This window comes from Lactuca virosa, chromosome 2 (assembly GCF_052849685.1).
Source record: "Lactuca virosa cultivar CGN04683 chromosome 2, Lactuca_virosa_CGN04683_v6, whole genome shotgun sequence".
NCBI lineage: Eukaryota > Viridiplantae > Streptophyta > Magnoliopsida > Asterales > Asteraceae > Lactuca > Lactuca virosa.
In genome coordinates, this window is record NC_136427.1 from 151,170,209 (window position 1) to 151,190,657 (window position 20,449).

A 20,449-nucleotide genomic window follows, 5' to 3' on the forward strand; every position below is an offset into this window, starting at 1 on the left:
TCTTGAGAGGACGACCTCAGGTAAATACGGATTGGTGTGGAATGTAGTATTGGTCCCGTACTACTGAAAGCATCAGATGCGTACGCGACTTAAGAAGGAATCTTAGGGTACTAAGGAACTTGCAAGAATGTGTAAGTGTTTGTGTATGCACTTTAGCATGCTTCTGATAGTTTTCTAGTGTGTCTCAGTATGGTGGTTACCTAAGGTTCAGGCTCAAACGACCCCGAGAGGTAGATTGCCAGTGATGATGAGATCCGTAGGATCGTCGCCGCCGAGGTGGCAGCGACGATTAGAGAGGCCATACCAGAGATTTTCAGGTCCATTAAGACCATGCTAATAAATACTTTCGGCGAGTTCTATGCCACCATCATTGAGGTTGCTGCTACCACAACCATCGCAGTCGTTGCTACTGCGAGACTGTATGTGGGTCATTCGTTGTAGTACTAGGAGTTCAACAACATGAAGCCACCAGAGTTTGACCGGATTGAGGACCCGATTGCCGCTATGGGATGAATTTCGAATGTTGAGGGCTATTTGTACACTTTCTCCTAGCTGGAGAATTTAAAGGTTCGCTTTGCGTTAAACCTGCTTCCCTTGGGAGCTAAGGATTAGTGGAAGTTTGTGATGGATGACTATTCTCCTGCGGAGCATTCTGTAGTGACTTGGAAGAGATTTACTGAGATGTTCAGAGATAAGTTTGTACCATTAGTTTAGATAGAGCGGTTGGCCCAGGAGTTCCTATCTCTCAAGAAGAAGACAGAGATAGTGACTAGGATCACCATGATATTCCATGAGAGGGCCTTGTTTTTCCATGAACACGTGTCTTTGAAGCAAGCACGTGTGAGTTGGTATCTAAGTATCCTGAGGAAGGATATCTGTAAGTTCATGGTGAATACTTCATATCGAACATTATATAAGCTGCAGACATGTGCCAGAAGCGGGAAGATTGAGCTGGAGACCCGAGTGAGAGAGGATAAGGAGACTCAAGGGAGATATAGGAGGCTAGTGCAGTCCCAACAAAAGACTAAGTGGTACAAACCCGCTGAATCGAGAGTTGGAGGCCAGAAGGGCTGCATTTACAGCAAATGCGGCAAGGGTCAAGAGCGACCCTGACGGTCAGGTTCTAGTTGCTACATGTGTGGCAAGGAGGGACATATAGTAAAGGATTACCCCAAGGGATTTTTATTTCGCTTCAACTACAACCAGGCAATTTACATGAGGTTCGAGTGTCCTTAGTTTGCATCAAGGACAGTTCAGGCGTCTGCTCTTACTACTTTACGTATTCGAGGGAGATAATTTCAGCTGACAGAAGAGGAGGCCTGATCGAGAATGAATGTCATGGATGAATTTGTTTTTTAATTTATGTTGATTTGTTTTATGTTTCCTTAAGATATTCGTCCTGTTAGGTACTTTTCTTGTGAATTTTGTACCAGCTCTAGTGATATTTGACTCGGATGTGATTCGATCATTTGTGTAATCATCCTTTTATCGTGATTTTAGCATTGCACATGAGGCCCTGAGTAGGCCATTGAAGATTTCTATAGCTGATGAGCCTGCAGTCTCCGCTACAGATATCTACCGGGGTTGTGTACTGGAGATTTTTGGTGTTGGGTATCCGATAGACCTTATCCATATTGTGATGGGAGATGTCTTTGTCATCGTGGGTATAGATTGGTTGAGCCAGTTTGGGGCTCTGATTGACTATGAGCAGCAATTGGTGATGGTTCGAGATCCTAGTCGGGGAGTTATTACCATTTATGGCGAGGGTACAAGGTCAGGATCGACTTTCTATTCTGCCATCAGGGTGAGGCAATATTTAAAGCATGAGTGCATGGGTTATCTGGCATACGCGATGGATACTCGGATTGACGAGAAGAGATCGATTTCCATCACTGATGTTCCTGTTGTGCATGATTTCCCTGATGTTTTTCCGGAGGAGTTTCCGGGTGTGCCTCCTAAGAGGTAGGTAGAGTTTTGGATCGACCTGATCCCTAGTGCGGCACCGATTTCCAAGGCACTGTATTGCCTTGTGCCACCCAAGATGCAGGTGTTATCCTCTCATCCTTAGGAGCCATTAGGAAAGGGGTTTATTTGGCCGATTAGTTCGTCAACGAGAGCACCGATCCTTTTTGTCAAGAAAAAGGATGGTTCCCACCGAATGTGTATTGACTACAAGTGAATTCAAAACTATGACGGTGAAGAACCATTATCCGTTCCTGAGGATTGATGATCTTTTCGATCAATTGTAAGGGGCGTCTTGGTTTTCCAAGATCGATTTGAGGTCAGGTTACCACCATATGAGGGTCTGAGAGGAGGATATTCAGAAGACAGCCTTCCGAACTCGGTATAGGCATTATAAATTCGTGGTGATGCCTTTTGGGCTCACCAATGCACCGTCAACATTCATGGATCTCATTAACCAGGTGTGGAGGCCCATGTTGGACCGGTCAGTGATTGTCTTCTTCGATGATATATTAGTCTATTCGAAGGCCAGAGAACAACATGATGAGCATTTCCACGAGATTCTTAGGGTTTTGAGAGGTTCAATTTCTGGGACACCTCGTCAAACAAAATGGTATCTTGGTTGACCTTGCCAAGATTGAGGAGGTTATGTGATGGGAGGTTTCGAAGTCTCCATCTGAGATTTAGATTTTCCTCAGTTTGGCGGGATATTATCAGAGATTCATTCGAGATTTCTCCATGATTGTTATTGCTCTCGCTAAGTTGACAAGGAAGGATGTTATGTTTAGATGGGGGCCTGGGCTGCAGAAAACACTTAAGACTCTTCGACAGAGACTTTGTGAGGAGCCGGTACATGTCATCCCTAAGAGAGTTGAGGATTTCCTGGTCTATTGTGATGCATCCATTTTGGGATTGGGTGTTGTGTTGATACAAAGGGGCATGTGATTGCATACACGTCGAGGCAGTTGAAGCCTCATGAGACGAAGTACCCCACCCATGATCTTGAGTTGGGGGAGGTGGTTTTTTCCCTCAAGATTTGCGCCGTTATCTTTATGGCGTTTGGTGTACTATCTACATGGACAATCAGAGCTTACGATATCTTATGGATCAACCTAATCATAACATGAGGCAGAGGAGGTGGCTTGATGTAGTAAAAGATTATGATTGCAATAATTTGGATCACCCAGACAAGGCAAATGTTGTGGCCGACACCTTGAGGTGGAGGACAGTCAGTTCCCTGATTCATGATCTTTGTTTGAGGATGACTGTGATGAACTTAGTCTTGGAGATGATCAGAGATACACAGTCAGAGGCCATCAAGGAGGAGAACTAGAAGAGTGAGCAGGTGGTCGGCCTGGTTTCAGCCTTTGATATCGACAATAGGGGTTTATTGACTCTTCATGGATGGCTTTGAGTACCGTATGTTGGTGGGGCTCGACAGGTAGTGATGGATGAAGCTCACAAGTCGAGATTTTCCATTCATCCAGGGGATACCAAGATGCATCATGACCTTCGACATGCTATTAGTAGACATGTATAAAAGGGATGTGGCATGGTTCGTGGAGTGGTTCTTGACCTGCTGGAAGGACAAGGTCTAACATCAGCACCCTCATGGAAAGTTGCAGACTTTGGAGGTCCCATTGTGGAAGTGGGAGTAGATCACGATGAATTTCCTTAAAAATTTGTCGAAGACTACGAAGGGTTTTGATGCTATCATGCCAGTATTGGCATACCTCCCTTTGAGCTTCTGTATGGGAGCAAGTGTTTGACTCTTATCTGTTAGGGATAGGACGGGCAGAGAGGTTGTTGGCGGCTTAGAGGTTGTTGATGGCCTAGAGCCGCCAAAAGAGTTATGCGGACCGACGATGCTTTGAGTTGGAGTTTAGGGTTGGAGATTTGGTGCTCCAAAAGGTATCACCTTGGAAAGGTGTTATACGATTGAAGAAGCAGGGCAAGATGGGACCCATGTTTATTTGCCCTTTTAGGGTGATAGCCCAATTGGGAAATATGGCATACCGGTTAAAACTTCCTTTGGAGTTGAGTCAGATTCACGACACCTTCCATGTTTCCCAGTTGAGGAAGTATGTAGCCGATGATAAAGTTGTGGTTGCTTTGGATGACATTCAGGTCGAGGGTCGCTTGAATTAAATCCGATGATAAAGTTGTGGTTGCTTTGGATGACATTCAGGTCGAGGGTCGCTTGAATTAAATCGAGAGGTCGAGGGCGATTCTGGATAGGAAGGTGATGACCTTGAGGAACAAGGTAGTGAACTTGGTGAAAGCTCAGTGGCAACATCAGAAAGGCTCTAAGTGGACTTTGGAGCCTAAGGCTGAGATGCTTAAGCAATACCTTAATCTGTTCGCAGAGGCAGACTTCGAGGAAGAGGTTTGATTTTAGTCGGGGAGAATTTTCACACCCGTTTCCAAGTACCATTTCAACCCTTAGTATTTTAAGTTATTGAAATTTAGCCCCTTACGCTGGGCGTACAAAGATTGTACGCCAGACGTAAGTCAACATTAGAATCATGGCAGAGGAGGAGTACAATGGATCTACATGTGGGTATGTCGGGCTTACTCGCGTAGTCCTTAAACTCTAAATTTTTAGGGTTGTGTCCCTATGTAAACATCTTAATCCCCTTGGACCTTCGTATGACCAGCGTCCATTCCTCTAAACCCTAAACTCGAAACCCTAGCCCCTGTGAGTGAGATTTGAAGCTTGAGAGTGATCTTTGAGTGTTCTTGGTAATGAAGGAAGATCATTCAAGAAGTGGTGGTGCATTCAAGCATTTGGATCCAGAATATACATCTCTTTGTTCATCTGTTGAAGGTAAAAAGTTCATACCTTGGAGCTTGTTTTGATAGATCTTGTTTAGGCTTGGATTTATGTTCATTTTGACCCAATACTTGTATCCGTTCTTCAGCCTCTTTTCACTCTGCCTCAATGACGTCACGACTTTTAGTGAGAGCCTCTTTTCAGCCCATTGTAATTGTTGCAAAGTTTCATCGGACATATATGGCCCGTTCGAAGAGGGTGTAACAAAAGGGTTGATCAGATCATAATAGTAGCGATCAACTTCCTCGCACGAGCAAATTTGGAAATTTAAAGATGAAGTCATATTAGAATTCAAAAAAGATCTAACTCTATTGAAGGAATTCAACAATCATCTATGTAAATTTATAAACCCTTCAATTCGCAGAACTATTTGTCTGTCCGCAGAGCTGTTTGTCATTCCACAGAGCTGTTTGTCAGTCCGCAGAACTGTTTGTCGGTCCTCGGAGTTGTTTGTCATTCCGCATAGATTTTTGTTTGTCTGTATAGTTGTTTGTCAGTCCGCAGAGCTATTTGTTATTCCGTAGTTGTTTTTCTTATTTAAGTAATCATTTATTCTTCAAAAAACTCGCACCTGTATTCTGAAATGTGGTTAAAAATAACCAGCATTTCATGTAGACGGTTGTTTTATGCGTAATGTTTTATGTGTAATGTTCTTGTAATGTTTGTTATTGCTTTATCGTATTATTTGTAATGTTTTATGTTACCATGTATTTCTAATGTTTGTGTTCTCTGTTTCCATGTAATTGTAATGTTTCTGTTTTCTGTTTCCATGTATTTGTAATATTTGTAGTCTCTGTTCCATGGAATAAAGTAGAAAACAACTCAACGTATTTCGTAAATAACCTAATAAAAACCAAATACAAAGCAGTGCATATAAATAAGCTGATTATAACCAAATACATATAAATAACCTAATAAAAACCAAGTACATAAAAATAACCTACTACAAACACAATACAAATTAAAAATACGGGAGATCTTTTATAAGATTCCAAGGGGCTTCATACTCGAATTCCGACTCGTCGCTAATGGATTTGTATTCCTCTTTAACCGCCTCCAAGAACACGTACTCATTTTCATTCAGCCGTGCGTAATCAAATTTTTAATAAAGATCGTTAAATAACAATATTTTTGTTTTTACTTCATAAAAATTTGCTATGATATCAACGGTGTTACTATAGTTTTATGCGGTTGTTTGAGGGTCGGCATTCAAGGTATAGGTTAAATGGGTCCAAAAACTTGGATCATTCACACTGATGTTCTCGTAGACATTATTATATGCACGAGTTAGACGTAGTTTCTCCTTAGCGCTCCATGGTCTGGAACCCATTGTTAGAGAAAATATGAGGGGTAATTTTTCAGAAAAATGAATTGAAGAAAGGGTATATAGTAGATTAAATGATACACATTCTAAAGTGATTTTATAGTAAAATCCTTACTGATAAAACTGTAATTTTAATATAATAAAATATTAATACTGCAGAATTAACACTATTTGATAGAGAGTATGTGATACAGTACTACGGAATTAACACTACTTTGTTGTGGAGTTGATGAAATAGTTTTGAAATATTTTGTTGGAAAACTCATAATAAACATTTTTAAAATAAACTTCATTCTTTCAACTTAAACCATGGAAAGTACGCTCTTGTCTTCGTATTTCGTCCATTGGTTTTGTGAGTCTTGCATCCCTTGGTTTTTTGTTGCTTGCGTCCCTAGGTTTTATGTCTCGTGCGTCCCTTGGTTTTCTGCCTCCTGCTTCCATTAGGTTTCTATCGCTTGTGTCCCTTCGTCTTCTGTCACTTTTGTCTTACTTCTTGACGCCCCACTACATTTTCTACTTTTATTTTGCTTTTTTGGGACAATTTTCTTACATGTCCTTGCATTATGTGTTGTACTAGGGCATCTACTACATCTTCTTATTTTTTTGTTCCTCACCTTGTGAGGGGATACGGTTGGTATTTTTTGGTCTACCCACTCGATGTATTTCCATTATAGGAGGGTTAACAACCATAAGGTCATTAAGAACCTCCCAATCACTATGTTATGGTAGGGGGTAGATGGCCTCCTCGTACATCCTTCGATACGTTTCAATTTTATAAGCATCTATAGCCATATGCCCACAATTTTCATTTTTCAAGTGCGTTAAAACCATTATCACATGACCACAAGGCAAACCAGTTAGTTGCCAATAATTGCAAGAACAAGTATTTTGCCTCAAATCAACTATGCCACCACTTTTGAAGTCATGGACTTGATATGTTGCATTGTCAACACTAGATACCGACCATCATGTTATCCCGTCTTTATTTTTTTTTAATCATAGATTCGGCCCACTTCGTAAGTAGTGTTGTACTTTTTCTGTTAAAACAATGATGTATCATTATATATGACATTTATCATATATTTTGACAAAATTTTAGTCATACATGTAGGCACCGGACGTTGGTAAAACCATTTATGCATAAGCGCGCGGAAGAACTCAAGAAGTCGTAATATATGCAACTTCATTGCTTGTTTTGATACAACATTCATGGACTTTGCACTATTTGAGGTCAAGTAATCGTACCTCATGGTAGTTCAATGCGATCTAGTCCATTTATCACGTGGATTTGACTAAGGTGCGCCACTACATCTGGTCCAAGAGTACAAAGTCTCCCCCAATACTGTGCAAACTCAGTGGTCTTGTAAGCTCTTATAAGCTTCAAAAACAAAATTGCTATTTTTTTATTTTTTCCAAAGGTGTGCAATATGTTTCCTATTAGATGAAAACCACACAAGCCATGTTGAGCATTTGGAAAAATATTTTAAATACTTACGGTAATTGATGCAGCCCTATTTGTTACCAATGTCAGACCTTCCAAATCACGAATTCATTCATGTAGTTTTTCAAGGAACCATGTCTAAAAATCTGTAGTCTCTTTTAGGCAAATTCCATACCCAATAGGGAATATCTTATTGTTCCCATGCATGGCTACTACATGCAATATAGTGCCTTTGTACTTTCTCTTCACATGGGCACCATCCATAATAATAACTTATCTACAAAACTCTCTGAAAAGCACGTATCTGGAATAGTTTTATAAAAAGCATGAATATATTAACAATTAATTTTATTTACAAAACTATATATTTATAAAGCTTTAAATTTAATTTATTTATTTACCGAGTAGCCGATAGCAAAAAAGCAATACTCGAAGTGATCCTCCAAATCAGTTTTTATGTACGCCATAATCCCATGATTATGTTTCTTGAAGTTGTGAAAATAAACTAGATGTTTGGAGAAACATTATTCGGGGGTGCCCGTCATCAATCCTATAGCAAATTCTCTAGCATGCCACGCTTGTGAATAATGCAAATTAATTTCTAGAAACGCACTCATATCACTAATTATATCTTTAGCCCTCCAAACTCTCAAACTAGCTTGCCTATGATTTGGGTGTATAGGTAATGAAGAACATGTGTGCTCGTCATTAAACGTCTTAATTTCAAACATTTCAATTCCTGTAATGAGATCTGCATATAAACGCTAATGATAATTTTCTTACAAGCAAACAACCTCGTACTGAGATTTGGTTGATTTTTGTACCTTAATCTGAAACTTTTCTTTAACCGTTTTGAATTTAATAGGAGATGTTAGGTCTTTTTTAGTGTTATAGGTTTGATTCACAAATATTTTATCATTCACACTTAAACTGTGAAATGGTCCAGGTTCAAGAATAGGTTCTGGACAATCAGGAATGAGAGGAATACAATACCATGGGTTAAAAGCAATTTTTCGTTGTGTGTACTCATCTTCTTTCCAGCCTTCAATTGATTTTTCATCAGATAATCGATCATCAAAATCAGGTACTTCACCAACCTCAAATAAATTTTGTTGTTCTAATTTTTTCATGTGCAAATTTGGTTCTTGATCATTATCTGATACAAAGTTATTAGGAACTGAAGCTCTCTTTTGATAACCCACTCGCACGTCATTTCCTCGTCCACACGAACGGTTTCCACCGGATTGTCTTTCTCCACAATCTCTACTACTTTTTGCTCCAATAAACTCGTTGTTCTGAAACTTCACCACTGGTTGTTCATCAACTTCTTCACCAAGCGTCGATAAATACGAAAGCACGTCTTCTTTGTTTCAGACATTACATGTCTCAGTTGAAATACATTTAATTCATCTGCAAGCTCCATGACATACCCACAGTTTGGGTGTTTAAAAGACAAAGATATATGACTATTGAACACACCTGCCTTATTTCTAACCCTTTGTAATAACATCTGATGATCACGGTTAGGAGGAAGATTTAAACCAAAGTTTTTAACATTATTTCTAACGTAAACCTCATTTCCATTAATCGACATCCACAACCTGAAAGAACCCCTTTCTATACTTTCATATTTCTGAAAGACCCAAACTTTCATACTTGACAATATAGTTACTCCATAACATGCTACATGCATATTCATAAAATAATATTTTTACATTGATAAAGTCATTACAAAAGATTGGATACAAACCGACTATGTTTTAAGATTTTACATGACTACCCAGGATATTGTAAATCTATACAAACCTAAACCAAAATACAAAAAAATAATATTACAACTATTCTAAGTCTTCCAACTATACTGGGTGCTTATTGCCTGCATTATGTTAAAACATTGGGAGGGGTAAGCGATAACGCTTAGTGAGTTCAATAATAGATACAATATAACGTTATGCCATATATATACCAATATGGCAGAAGCAAATAGGAGCAAGGAACAACAAAGGCATAATGTGATAAGCTTTCCCTAATAATCATTGATTTGATTCAAAGATATACAATCATCGAGACATAACAATTTCCATACTTGATATACATCAATAACGCTTTGGCCCAAATGGCACAGAAGACAAACAATTTCTGATTAACATTAATGTAGATTTCAGGTTTTCACGCCCTGTCTAAACATATGCCAATGCCATAGAATAGAGTCATTTACTTACTGGGGGACATGCTCTACATGGCCAGAGGCTACATACCAGTACCACTGTGAATCTGAGTTCTTAAACTGATCACATGGTCAAAGGTATAGCTTTGCTATCATAAATAGCAGAAATAAAAATAACACGGGAAAATACTCAGGAATAACATTCTACCGAAGCCAAAGTGATGCCTATGTCATACACTTCATGGTCAACGGTTCATACCAATACCCAAGTGATGCCTATGTCATACACTTCAAGTCAGAGGTATAGCCTTGCTATAAAAATAGCGGATACAACAACTCGAGATGATAACATGGAAAAGCACATACCACATATAACACATAACATACAATTGTTTCTACATATTAAACTCACCGTGAATTAACCGGGGGTCAAAATAATAATTTGGGCAGCACTTCGGCTCTAAATATGACTTTCGTCGTTGAAAACCGGGCCCTGCGAAGGTAGAGCTTCGAAACCGAAAAGATAAATTTTTCGGGCTTCTCGGGAATCTCGGGGCGTGTTTCGGGCTTTGGAATAAGTACCGGGGTTCGGGGGAAGTTAGAAAGGAAGTAAATGTTGAAAAGGGGTGAAAAAGGCCAAAATTCAAACTCTTAACCGGGAGGTCTCGCACCCCTTATATAGGTGCGAGCCTCGGACCCGAAGCGAGTAGAGGGGGGCATGTGTGCGAGGTTCTGAACACGCGGCAGCAGGGCGAAGCTTCGGCCGGAGAGGTGGCTGCTTCGGATTGGGCCTCCTCCTCGGTCGAATCAGGAGCTTACACGAGGGTCAGATCACGTGGGAGCATGCGAGGATCACGTGGCTTCCTTCGGACACCTGTGCGACACGCGTTGCTTCTTGGACCTGCCACTCAGCAGCTTCGGACACGTGGCCAGCTCCGAGCGAGGGTGACGTGGCAATCACTATTCATGCGATTTTTATCGAAAATTGTGCCAAATCTTGTAAAATCCATAACTTTCTCATACGAGCTCCGTTTTTGACGTTCTTTATATGCACGCGTAGAGAACATTATGCTCTACAACTTTCGTTTAGACATCGTCGGAAAATTTTGACTTTATTTTTATATTATTATTTTTAATAGACCGGGACTGGTAAATCCGTTAAAAATTCATAACTTCTTCATCCGACGTCCGTTTTCGTCAGACTTTTTACCGTTGTACTACTAATGACGAGACCTTCGATTCTCGTTTAGGTCGTGTCGGCTAAAAATCACTCGATCTAAAATTCGAGTTTTTAGCTGTCTACTGCTAAGCTGAAACTTGTAAAAATCATAACTTCCTCATACGAAGTCAGATTTTGGCGTTCTTTTTATCGAACTTCTCGGTTTAACGAATACTACAACTTTCATTTAGATCACTAAGGCTAAAAAGTAGTTTATCAAAAACTCACGTTTTACGTCATTCGGCACCGTGCCGGTTTTATCGCGGATCTTCGATTGTTCATAACTTCTTCGTTATAACTCGGATTTCGACGAGGTTTTCGCCTACGTGTTTCTAACGAGATTATCTACAACTTTCAATAATAAAATTTTACTTATTTCAAATTTTATATTTTCGCTAAATTTCACTATTTGGCTTTTAATTGGAATTTCATAAGACTTCCAACATTTTATGAGTGATTCTAAACATAGTTTTACTTCATTTTTAGTAAAAACTATCTGTTAGAACTCAACACTCAATTTCACATAATATTTCATAATATTATTAACTTTTCAAATTACACAACACGATTTCAAAACGTGTATGTTACACAACCCTCCCGTACACAGAATAACAAAACTCTTTATTTCGGAACACTCTCTGCATAGATAATGAAAAAACGAGTTCTAGAGATTAAAACATTCACAAAAACGAAAATAAAAAGGTTTATAGTCAGTAAGAATGTTAAAATACCGAAAATACCATTAAAAAAACGAAAAAAGTCATTAATTGTTCAAAACCGCTCCAATAACCATTTCCCTGTAAACAGTACATCTTTCTGTAGAGACTAGCTCTGCGAAAATGTTAGAAAAAAAAATTAATGCCTTCATCTACCATTTCCTCATAGCAACACATTGGTTCCGCAGAGTCATGGTTATTTCCATAGAGCACCTCTCTACGGAATGATGTAAAATCATTTTTTTGTCATTTTCCCCCACATGTCTGATTCCTCAGAGTGTAAGGACTTCCCAGAGCTCCTCTCTGCGGAAGTCGTGGTATTTTTGATGAAATTGTGTTTTTCATGGTTATATAAAACAAACAATCCCTTATTTTGGTTATTTGATTATGTGATTAATAAATTAATATGATATAAGTTGTTAAATTATTGATTTTTTAATTTATATGTTTAATAAATTAATATGAAATCAATTAGAGTTGATTAGTTATTAATCAAAATTAATCTGGAATTAATCCGGGATTAATTGGAATTAATTAAAGGTGCAAGGGGTGAATTGTAATTCTTTAATAGTTGAACAAAAGAGATAATTCTAGAACCATCCAAGCATGTAGGGTTTGGGGGCTCTTCTAGGGCTTCTGGAAGCCTCCTGCTTGCATAAAAAGAAACGATTTGAATTAGGGTTAAATAGAATATTTTATCAATTCAAATTTTGGTTTTGTCTGCAAGCTACTTAAACAATAAATTGGACTCCTTCTCTTGCAAATTTCGTGCATACTCTTTCCTAGAGGTATATGAACGAAAATTTACATTTCCTCCTCTCTCCTCACTTTTCTTCTAGTTCTAGTGTTTGGGTGTGAGCCATTAGAGGCATCATCCTTTTGGTGCTAGCTTTCCACGCTCTTCAAACGAAGGATTGAAGTGATTTGTTTTCTACAACAAATTAAAGGTATGTAACTCCAATTTTTGTATTGTATTTTGATTATATTAGGGTTTATGTAGTTTTTTTATTCATGTATATTGCATTCAAAGTGTACGACATAGATCCTTTAGGTTGCATGTGCCCTTAAGTATTATGTGAAATTTTGCAAGCACATAGTTTTTGTAACCAATAAAACCCATCATTTTCTACCGATCATAAGCTAAGACAATAAATCATCCATTTGAACCATATGTTTCATCTGACCCAAGGCTTTCGGGTATCACAAACAACACTTCACTCTCCTAAAAACTAATGAATGTACTTTCCCACACTTGAAGACATTATAATAAGGTGTTGTTTGTTTTTTGTCTGCAGATCTTCTTGGCCTCTTCTGTCTGCGCCACGTAGACCACGCGTAGAGATCAGCCTTCGCAGACTGTTTGTTTTTTCGAAGACTGCATACCTAAAAATATATGTGCGTCCTCTTCTTGGCGCAGATGTGGACCATAGTCTTCTAACCTCTTCAGACATCTTCTAGCCTAAAAAAAACACATATATCTTTGTGTTTTATTTTTTTAGTTTTTCTAAAACTTAGATTTATTCCAACTTTATTAATGACAAACACATATATCTTTGTTTTTTTAAAACTTATATTTATTCCAATTTTATTAATGATAAACATATATATCTTTTTTTTTGAAGTTATATTTATTTCAACTTTATCAATGATAAACAATTTGGAAAAAAAAAGTTACAATACTTAAAGAAAAATGTTCGATGACACAAACATGACCTTTTTCACAAATCTATAAATAAAGATTTATTATAATATCGGTCGTTAAAGCTGTTTATATAAATATGAAAAAAAATCATAATATTGTCTTATATTTTTTGTGCCAAATTTTATAAAAAATTATTTAATGCAGTATAATCAATTTCTTGGGAAAAATATTTATGGTATGTTTTTAATTGGTTTATTTGAAAAGGTAAAAATGAAAATTTTCATTTTAAAATTTTGATTTTATTTCCATCCATTTTTTGTATTAAAGTCTTTGATCCCTAATTACAATGTTTATGTATAACTTTACCACCAAAATTGTTGTTTTTTATCAAATATATACGTTAATTCGTACTATTTTATTTTCACTTTTTATACAATAATACATAAAAGTTGATCTAGATTTGTTAATTATTTATAATAAAGTCATTAAACATTAAGAAAACCACATTGAAGTTAAAAAAATCAGTTTATTTAGATTTTAGTTTATTTTAGTAGTCTGCAGATGTTAAAAAAACAAACAGTCTTCTTAATTCAGACTGCAGACATTTGGTCCATCTCTTCTATTGCAGATGTCTACAGATGTGATCCGTAGGCTGTAAATATTTTGCCCCAGAAAAAAAAATAAACAACACTTAAGTGTGTATTACAAATGGGTAGCATAGGATTTATATTTCAAAATGGGTTTTTGCCTTGTTCAGATAAAACATTTTTGACTCTGTATTGACAAAATTACCTTTAGAAACTTTAAATTATTTATAAAACCATTATAAATTATCATTTTTGTCAAAACATTTCCTCGTCACACAATCCTAGAGAAAACATTAAATAACACAAATCACATACAAGTAACGTAACCGTTGTCTCAGTCCAAATTCATTTCTCTGGTGAGCCATCATAAGGAAAAACTAGGTCATTCTAGGGACAAACAACCACAATAATGCATGGCTCCCACTTGTATTGTCATCTACACCCGATACTCTAATGGAACTCTATCAAGATCCGAATTACTATAGACCTTTCTTTGTTGACTTTGATCTTTATTTATCTATAATTTGCAATCCGAAACATTTTCCTAACTAATGTAATATCTATTATAATTACAAAAGAAAAGTACATTACAAATAAATAAGGAAACATCACGAAAGTCACGAGTAAACTAATCTAAGTAAACTAAACAACCCAAGACATCATAAACACAGGTCCAAATGATTCAATAAATTTACCAGATCCATATAATGAAATGTAACATTATTTTGATAAATGTTGTAAATAAATAATTTACAAAACAATCTTTGTTAATATGTTACATTGTCAATAAAACTCATTTAAAGACATAAGATATAAACATGGTTCTGTTGGATTAGGTGTCTAAGCCAATAACTAAATTAGTATAATCTTGAATTATTTGCAAAGTCTTTTTGGGTTGCCCTCAAACCTAGTAATTGAAAAGGATGACTTTTAAAGAGAGAGAGAGAGAGAGAGAGAGAGAGAGAGAGAGAGAGAGAGAGAGACTGCTTTATTAATTTATTATGTAATTAATAAATTAATTTATTATATTAATTAGAAATTATATTGTTTAATTATAAATTAATTGGAATTAATTTTGGGATTAGTTTGAATAATAAAAAGTGGAAGGACTAAATGTGACAATGTTCAAAAGATTGAACATTGACCAATTCTAGAACCTCCTTAAGAGGGGGAACGAATTCTAGAGGTCATCCAAGGTTTCCTTGGGCATTAAAGGGTGCATTGGATGCCTTAGGGAGGAAGTTAAGGGATTAGCGCTTATCTTAGGAAACTGCATTATTCCTAGCTCCTTTGATAACCTATAAAAACCCTCCATTGGGTTCTAAATTTTGGTCATCCTTATTCCTCAAGGCAAAGACAGAATTTTACTCCCCCCTCTCTTCTCTCTTCTCTCTTCAATTCTCCTACTTTCTGGGGTTAGGTGTGAACAATCAGAGACACGAGATTTCTAGTGCTAGCTTCCAAGTGGTTTCAAGAAGGATTGTTTGATTGTTTACTACAACAATCATAAAGGTATGTAATTCTTATAATTTCAAAATTACCTAGGGTTCTAGAGTTCTTGTTGTTCAATAGAATTTTAATTCAATAGAGTTATGACTAGATCTAATAAATTGCATGTACCCTTAAGTGTATAAGGATATATCCGCATTATTGCATGTAAAACCCATCAGGTTCATGGTTTTTATTGTATGAGTTCATGCCAAAAAATACAACCAAAATTATAAGAAAATCAAAATAAAAGGAAAACAAACACTTTGAATTCAAAACAAAATCGTTCTTGTCGTATCATCATGGAACTTGAAACCCTAATCTGTATATCTTTTACACACACTTTCCCAAACAATATGTACATGATCATAGACATTAAGTTTTCCAAAATTATTTCTAAGTGATATTAAAATTATCAAAGGCTTTGATACTATTATCGAATAATAAGGTGTTCTTCATAAGAAAATAGTTAATTAAACAGAAAACAACATAAACATTTAAATCAGCAACATATTGATTAAATACTAAATCATGATTATATTTATTAATAGAAACCATAACCCTGATATTTTTAACACATGTGAAGAAGATTGAGGAAGTCAAACAAGAGTCTATTTGACAACGTCATACCCCTTACCAACAAAAAACCAAGAACTCTAGCTTTGGAAACTTGAGAATTTTGACCACCATGAAACTTGTGTTTTCTTTAGGTTGTTTCCCAGAGATGAGGAGATGTGGAGAAGGAAAAGGGAGGACGACTTTAAGGTTTTGAATAGACCCTTGAACCCCTTATGCTTGCTCCTTTTATATAGTTGGTGGAAATCTTATCATGTCCAAATTTGAATCAACGATAATATTATTTTATTCATTAGTGGTTATCCTTTAGAATTATCTATTAATTATTCAAATAATTTATATAAGTATTTTAAGCATAATTATTTAGTTTCCACCAATTAATCTCTAAATATTAATTAACACTTTAACAAATAACAATTAATTACAATAAGTTCCAATTATTTATTGACACTCATTAAATAATAAATAATTCTCTCTTTATTTATTTGTCAATGTTTTTATCTTGGGTCAAGTGGGTAACCCATAAGGGCTCATGTAATTAATTTGTGTTAACAATATGTTGTGTAGTGGCCAAATCTCCAACAATATACGACTCCAAAAAAAGGAAATAAGAAGATTAATCCAATAATATATAAATATAAAATAACCATTAGCTATCCATTTATACAATATAAATATGAAACTTGAAAAGAAAAAATATTAAAGCCACAATACTCTTATCACCCTTTTCTGGCGACAAACAATTGAACTTTTTCTTACATTTCCAGTATATATTCCTTCGAGCTCTTTTTCAAGGATAGTATGACCCACAACGTCGATGTCAAAAGGAAATGGTTGCAACAAAAACATTGATGATGTGAAGTGCAATGTTTAAGACCTTATTACAATGAAATGGTTGTGAAAGAACAAATTTTCTAACATCTCCTTGAGGAACCTTCTTTATGAAACTCGTATGAAAAATAAAACCTACATCAATAGATATGAAGTTGTTATAGATGTGTCATATCATTTAAAATTTTATTATAATGCTGGGAATGTTTCATGATATCGAAAAGAAATAAAAAAAATATGCTTACATGGTTGTATCTTGCAAACAACAAAGTTAAGGGAATCTAATAATTAGTTGGGGGTGGAGGAGAACCATAGATGTATACAGGCGGAAGAGGTGATTTTACTGGTGGAGGTGGAGATATGTAGTGGTATGGAGGTGGTGGTGACTTAACTGGTGGTGGGGGTGATGTGTAATGGTATGGTGGCGGTGGGGACTTAACTGGTGGTGGAGGAGAGGTGTAGTGGTATGGTGGAGGTGGGGATTTAACTGGTGGTGGAGGTGATATATAGTGGTATGGTGGTGGTGGGGACTTAACTGGTGGTGGGGGAGAGGTGTAGTGGTATGGAGGTGGTGGAGATTTCACAGGTGGTGGAGGTGACGTGTAGTGGTATGGTGGTGGTGGGGACTTAACTGGTGGTGGAGGTGAAGAATAATGGTACGGTGGTGGTGGAGATTTAACTGGTGGAGGAGGCGATGTGTAGTGGTATGGTGGTGGTGGGGACTTAGTTGGTGGAGGAGGTGAGGTGTAATGGTATGGTGGTGGTGGGGACTTAACTGGTGGTGGTGGTGAGGTATAATGGTATGGAGGAGGTGGAGATTTCATGGGTGGTGGAGGTGATGTATAATGGTAAGGTGGTGGTGGGGATTTAACCGGTGGTGGTGGTGATGTATAGTGGTACGGTGGTGGTGGTGACTTAATTGGTGGTGGAGGTGAGGTGTAGTGGTATGGGGGCGGTGGAGATTTCACGGGGGGTGGGGGTGATGAGTAGTGGTATGGTGGTGGTGGGGATTTTACCGGTGGAGGAGGTGAACTGTAGTGGTATGGTGGGGGTGGAGATTTCACCGGTGGTGGTGGTGATGTGTAATGGTAAGGCGGTGGAGGGGATTTTACAGGTGGGGGAGGTGAAGTGTAATGGTATGGTGGTGGTGGAGATTTCACGGGTGGGGGTGGTGATGTGTAGTGATATGGTGGAGGAGGAGATTTCACTGGTGGTGGAGGTGATGTATAGTGATATGGAGGAGGTGGTGACTTAATAGGTGGTGGAGGAGATGTGTAATGGTATGGTGGTGGAGGAGATTTCACCGGTGGTGGAGGTGATGTGTAGTGATAAGGTGGGGGTGGTGACTTCACCGGTGGTGGTGGTGAAGTGTAATGGTATGGTGGTGGTGGAGATTTCACTGGTGGTGGTGGTGAAGTGTAATGGTAAGGTGGGGGTGGAGACTTAACGGGTGGTGGAGGCGATTTGTAGTAGTATGGGGGAGGTGGTGATTTCTTAGGTGGTGGGGGTGATGTGTAGTGGTACTTGGGAGGAGACTTCACTGGTGGTGGAGGGGAAGTGTAGTGGTATGGTGGTGGTGGAGATTTAACCGGCGGTGGAGGAGATGTGTAGTGGTATGGAGGAGGTGGTGATTTCTTAGGTGGTGGGGGTGATGTGTAGTGATATACCGGAGGAGACTTCACGGGTGGAGGGGGAGACTTGTATAAGTAAGTGGGTGGTGGTGGTGGTGGAGATTTGTAATAATATGGAGAAGGAGTGGGCTCTGGTTTTGGCTTTGGCTTCTCACAAAGGGTAGAAGGAGTCTTAGGAGCATATGCAAATGGTTCAGCCTCAAGGACAACCTCATAAGCATTTTTGGATTTGACCATAAGCACGGCACCCTTCAAACCACCATGAAGATTTGTTGGAATATTACATTTGGTTCCATTTGGTGCCATATGAAGCTTAGCGGTACAAGCTTTTGCTCCTCCATATTTGGAATAGTCCAAACCCTCAACAGTAATTGCATATTTGCCATTGATCTTAGTCTTTCCATATGCAAAAATTTCTTTCTGGCCAACAGCCTTGCAAGTAATTTCGACAACAGCACCTTTTTCAACACAAATAAAAAAAAAAGTCAACTTCATGTATATTTTTTGGTCCACCTTTTGTAATATGCCGGTTACTATAAAAATATAAAACATGTTATGATATGCATGATATGATTTTGGGTTTAAATACTTCAATTAAATAAACATTATTAACTCTTATACAAAATAATCAGAAATATATAACTTATAATGTAAGCCTTTCATAATAAGAATATGTTGAAACTTTAGCTTGGTATCTTTATTTTATTTTTTTGAAGTATTATAATTTATATGGTATACTAAGATATCAATATATGATTATATGCCTTAACCAGTTAACTCAAAACTGAAATTTTAGAAAATTAATGCTTCATTTTCTGAGAAATATACATATCTTTCATTTTGATGTTTTTTTATTTATTTTAAAATGCAAGATAGTAAACGAATAAAACCAGAAACATAGAACATGGGTCAACCATCAAAGCACATGGATACACATCCATTCATATATATAAAACAGTTAAGGTAGTGCGAGAAACTAAAGTTTATACCTTTGAGGTGGTGCTTGGCGTGTGATTGGATTGGGTATTTCCAGTCATAACAGCTGTTGCAGTAAACTTTGCCCACGACCTTTACGATGAGTTTCTTGTGGTGAGGGTAAGGTACGGTGTAGTAGGATTTTGGTGGTGGTGGAGAACTGTAGTAATAGTGTGGAGGAGACTTTGTTGGTGGTGGTGGGGATTTGTAGTAGTAAGGTGGTGGTGGAGAATGCACCGGAGGAGGAGGAGACTTGTAGTAGTATGGTGGTGGTGGTGACTTAACAGGCGGTGGTGGAGACTTGTACAAATATGGCGGTGGTGGTGAATGCACCGGTGGAGGTGGAGACTTGTACAAATATGGTGGTGGTGGTGAATGCACCGGTGGTGGTGGAGACTTGTACAGATATGGTGGTGGTGGTGAATGCACCGGTGGTGGTGGGGACTTGTAAATATATGGTGGTGGTGGTGAAGAATAGATATAAGGATTAGCCGAGACAGCTATAAGGTTAGCAACACCAAAGACGGTTAATGCGATGACTATAGGCCATAAAGGGGCCCTGAACGGGACACCGGTGGTGACTCTCATGGTTCACCGGTAGTTAGAGAGGATGGGGTTGAGGGAGGGAGGGAGGTTATGCTTTTGGATGTAAAGCTATAGGTATAAATAGCAAGTAACACCAAGAGAATATGCCACTAATTTGTATATTAAAACACTTGTCAACCCTTCCAAGGCAACTAGGCCACATTCTCTTTTTTTAAGCTCTCGTTCTCAAGAGTTACTCGGACAATTATTTGGGTTGACATTAAATTTATTAAATTTATTTTATCTCAAGCTTAACTTGAACTATTCAATAAACGAGCTTTATATATTTGACTTGTTTTCATTTCAATAAAGAGTCTCTGCGAACTTTGGGTTACCTCTTGGTAAGTGGAGTCAAATGATAGACCATGATTTAATTTTATATTGTTTGAATACTAATATTTAACGCATTTCATGGTTCAGACTGCTATACATGAAATTACGAAGGATATGGTTTCTGTGTCTATTAGATAAT

The 20,449-nt window shown here is 37.7% G+C and overlaps 1 protein-coding gene across 1 annotated transcript; it reads right to left on the reverse strand.

Annotated features, from left to right (window-relative positions):
* Positions 1-16,563: 16,563 nt before the first annotated feature.
* LOC145159608 (uncharacterized) lies at positions 16,564-20,036 on the reverse strand. Its single transcript, XM_079078623.1, has 3 exons — positions 19,407-20,036; positions 17,032-18,875; positions 16,564-16,921 (listed from the first exon to the last, which is right to left on the reverse strand). Exons 1-2 carry the CDS (start codon positions 19,978-19,980, stop codon positions 17,068-17,070), a joined length of 2,382 nt encoding a protein of 793 aa, XP_078934749.1. The 5' UTR covers positions 19,981-20,036; the 3' UTR covers positions 16,564-16,921; positions 17,032-17,067.
* Positions 20,037-20,449: the final 413 nt, after the last annotated feature.

Coding starts and splice junctions, on each gene's coding strand:
- LOC145159608 (XM_079078623.1), bottom strand. CDS start 19,980: ATGAGAGTCACCACCGGTGTCCCGTTCAGGGCCCCTTTATGGCCTATA. Junction 18,876..19,406: donor CGCCAAGCACCACCTCAAAG/GTATAAACTTTA, acceptor GTGTTGAAAAAG/GTGCTGTTGTCGAAATTACT.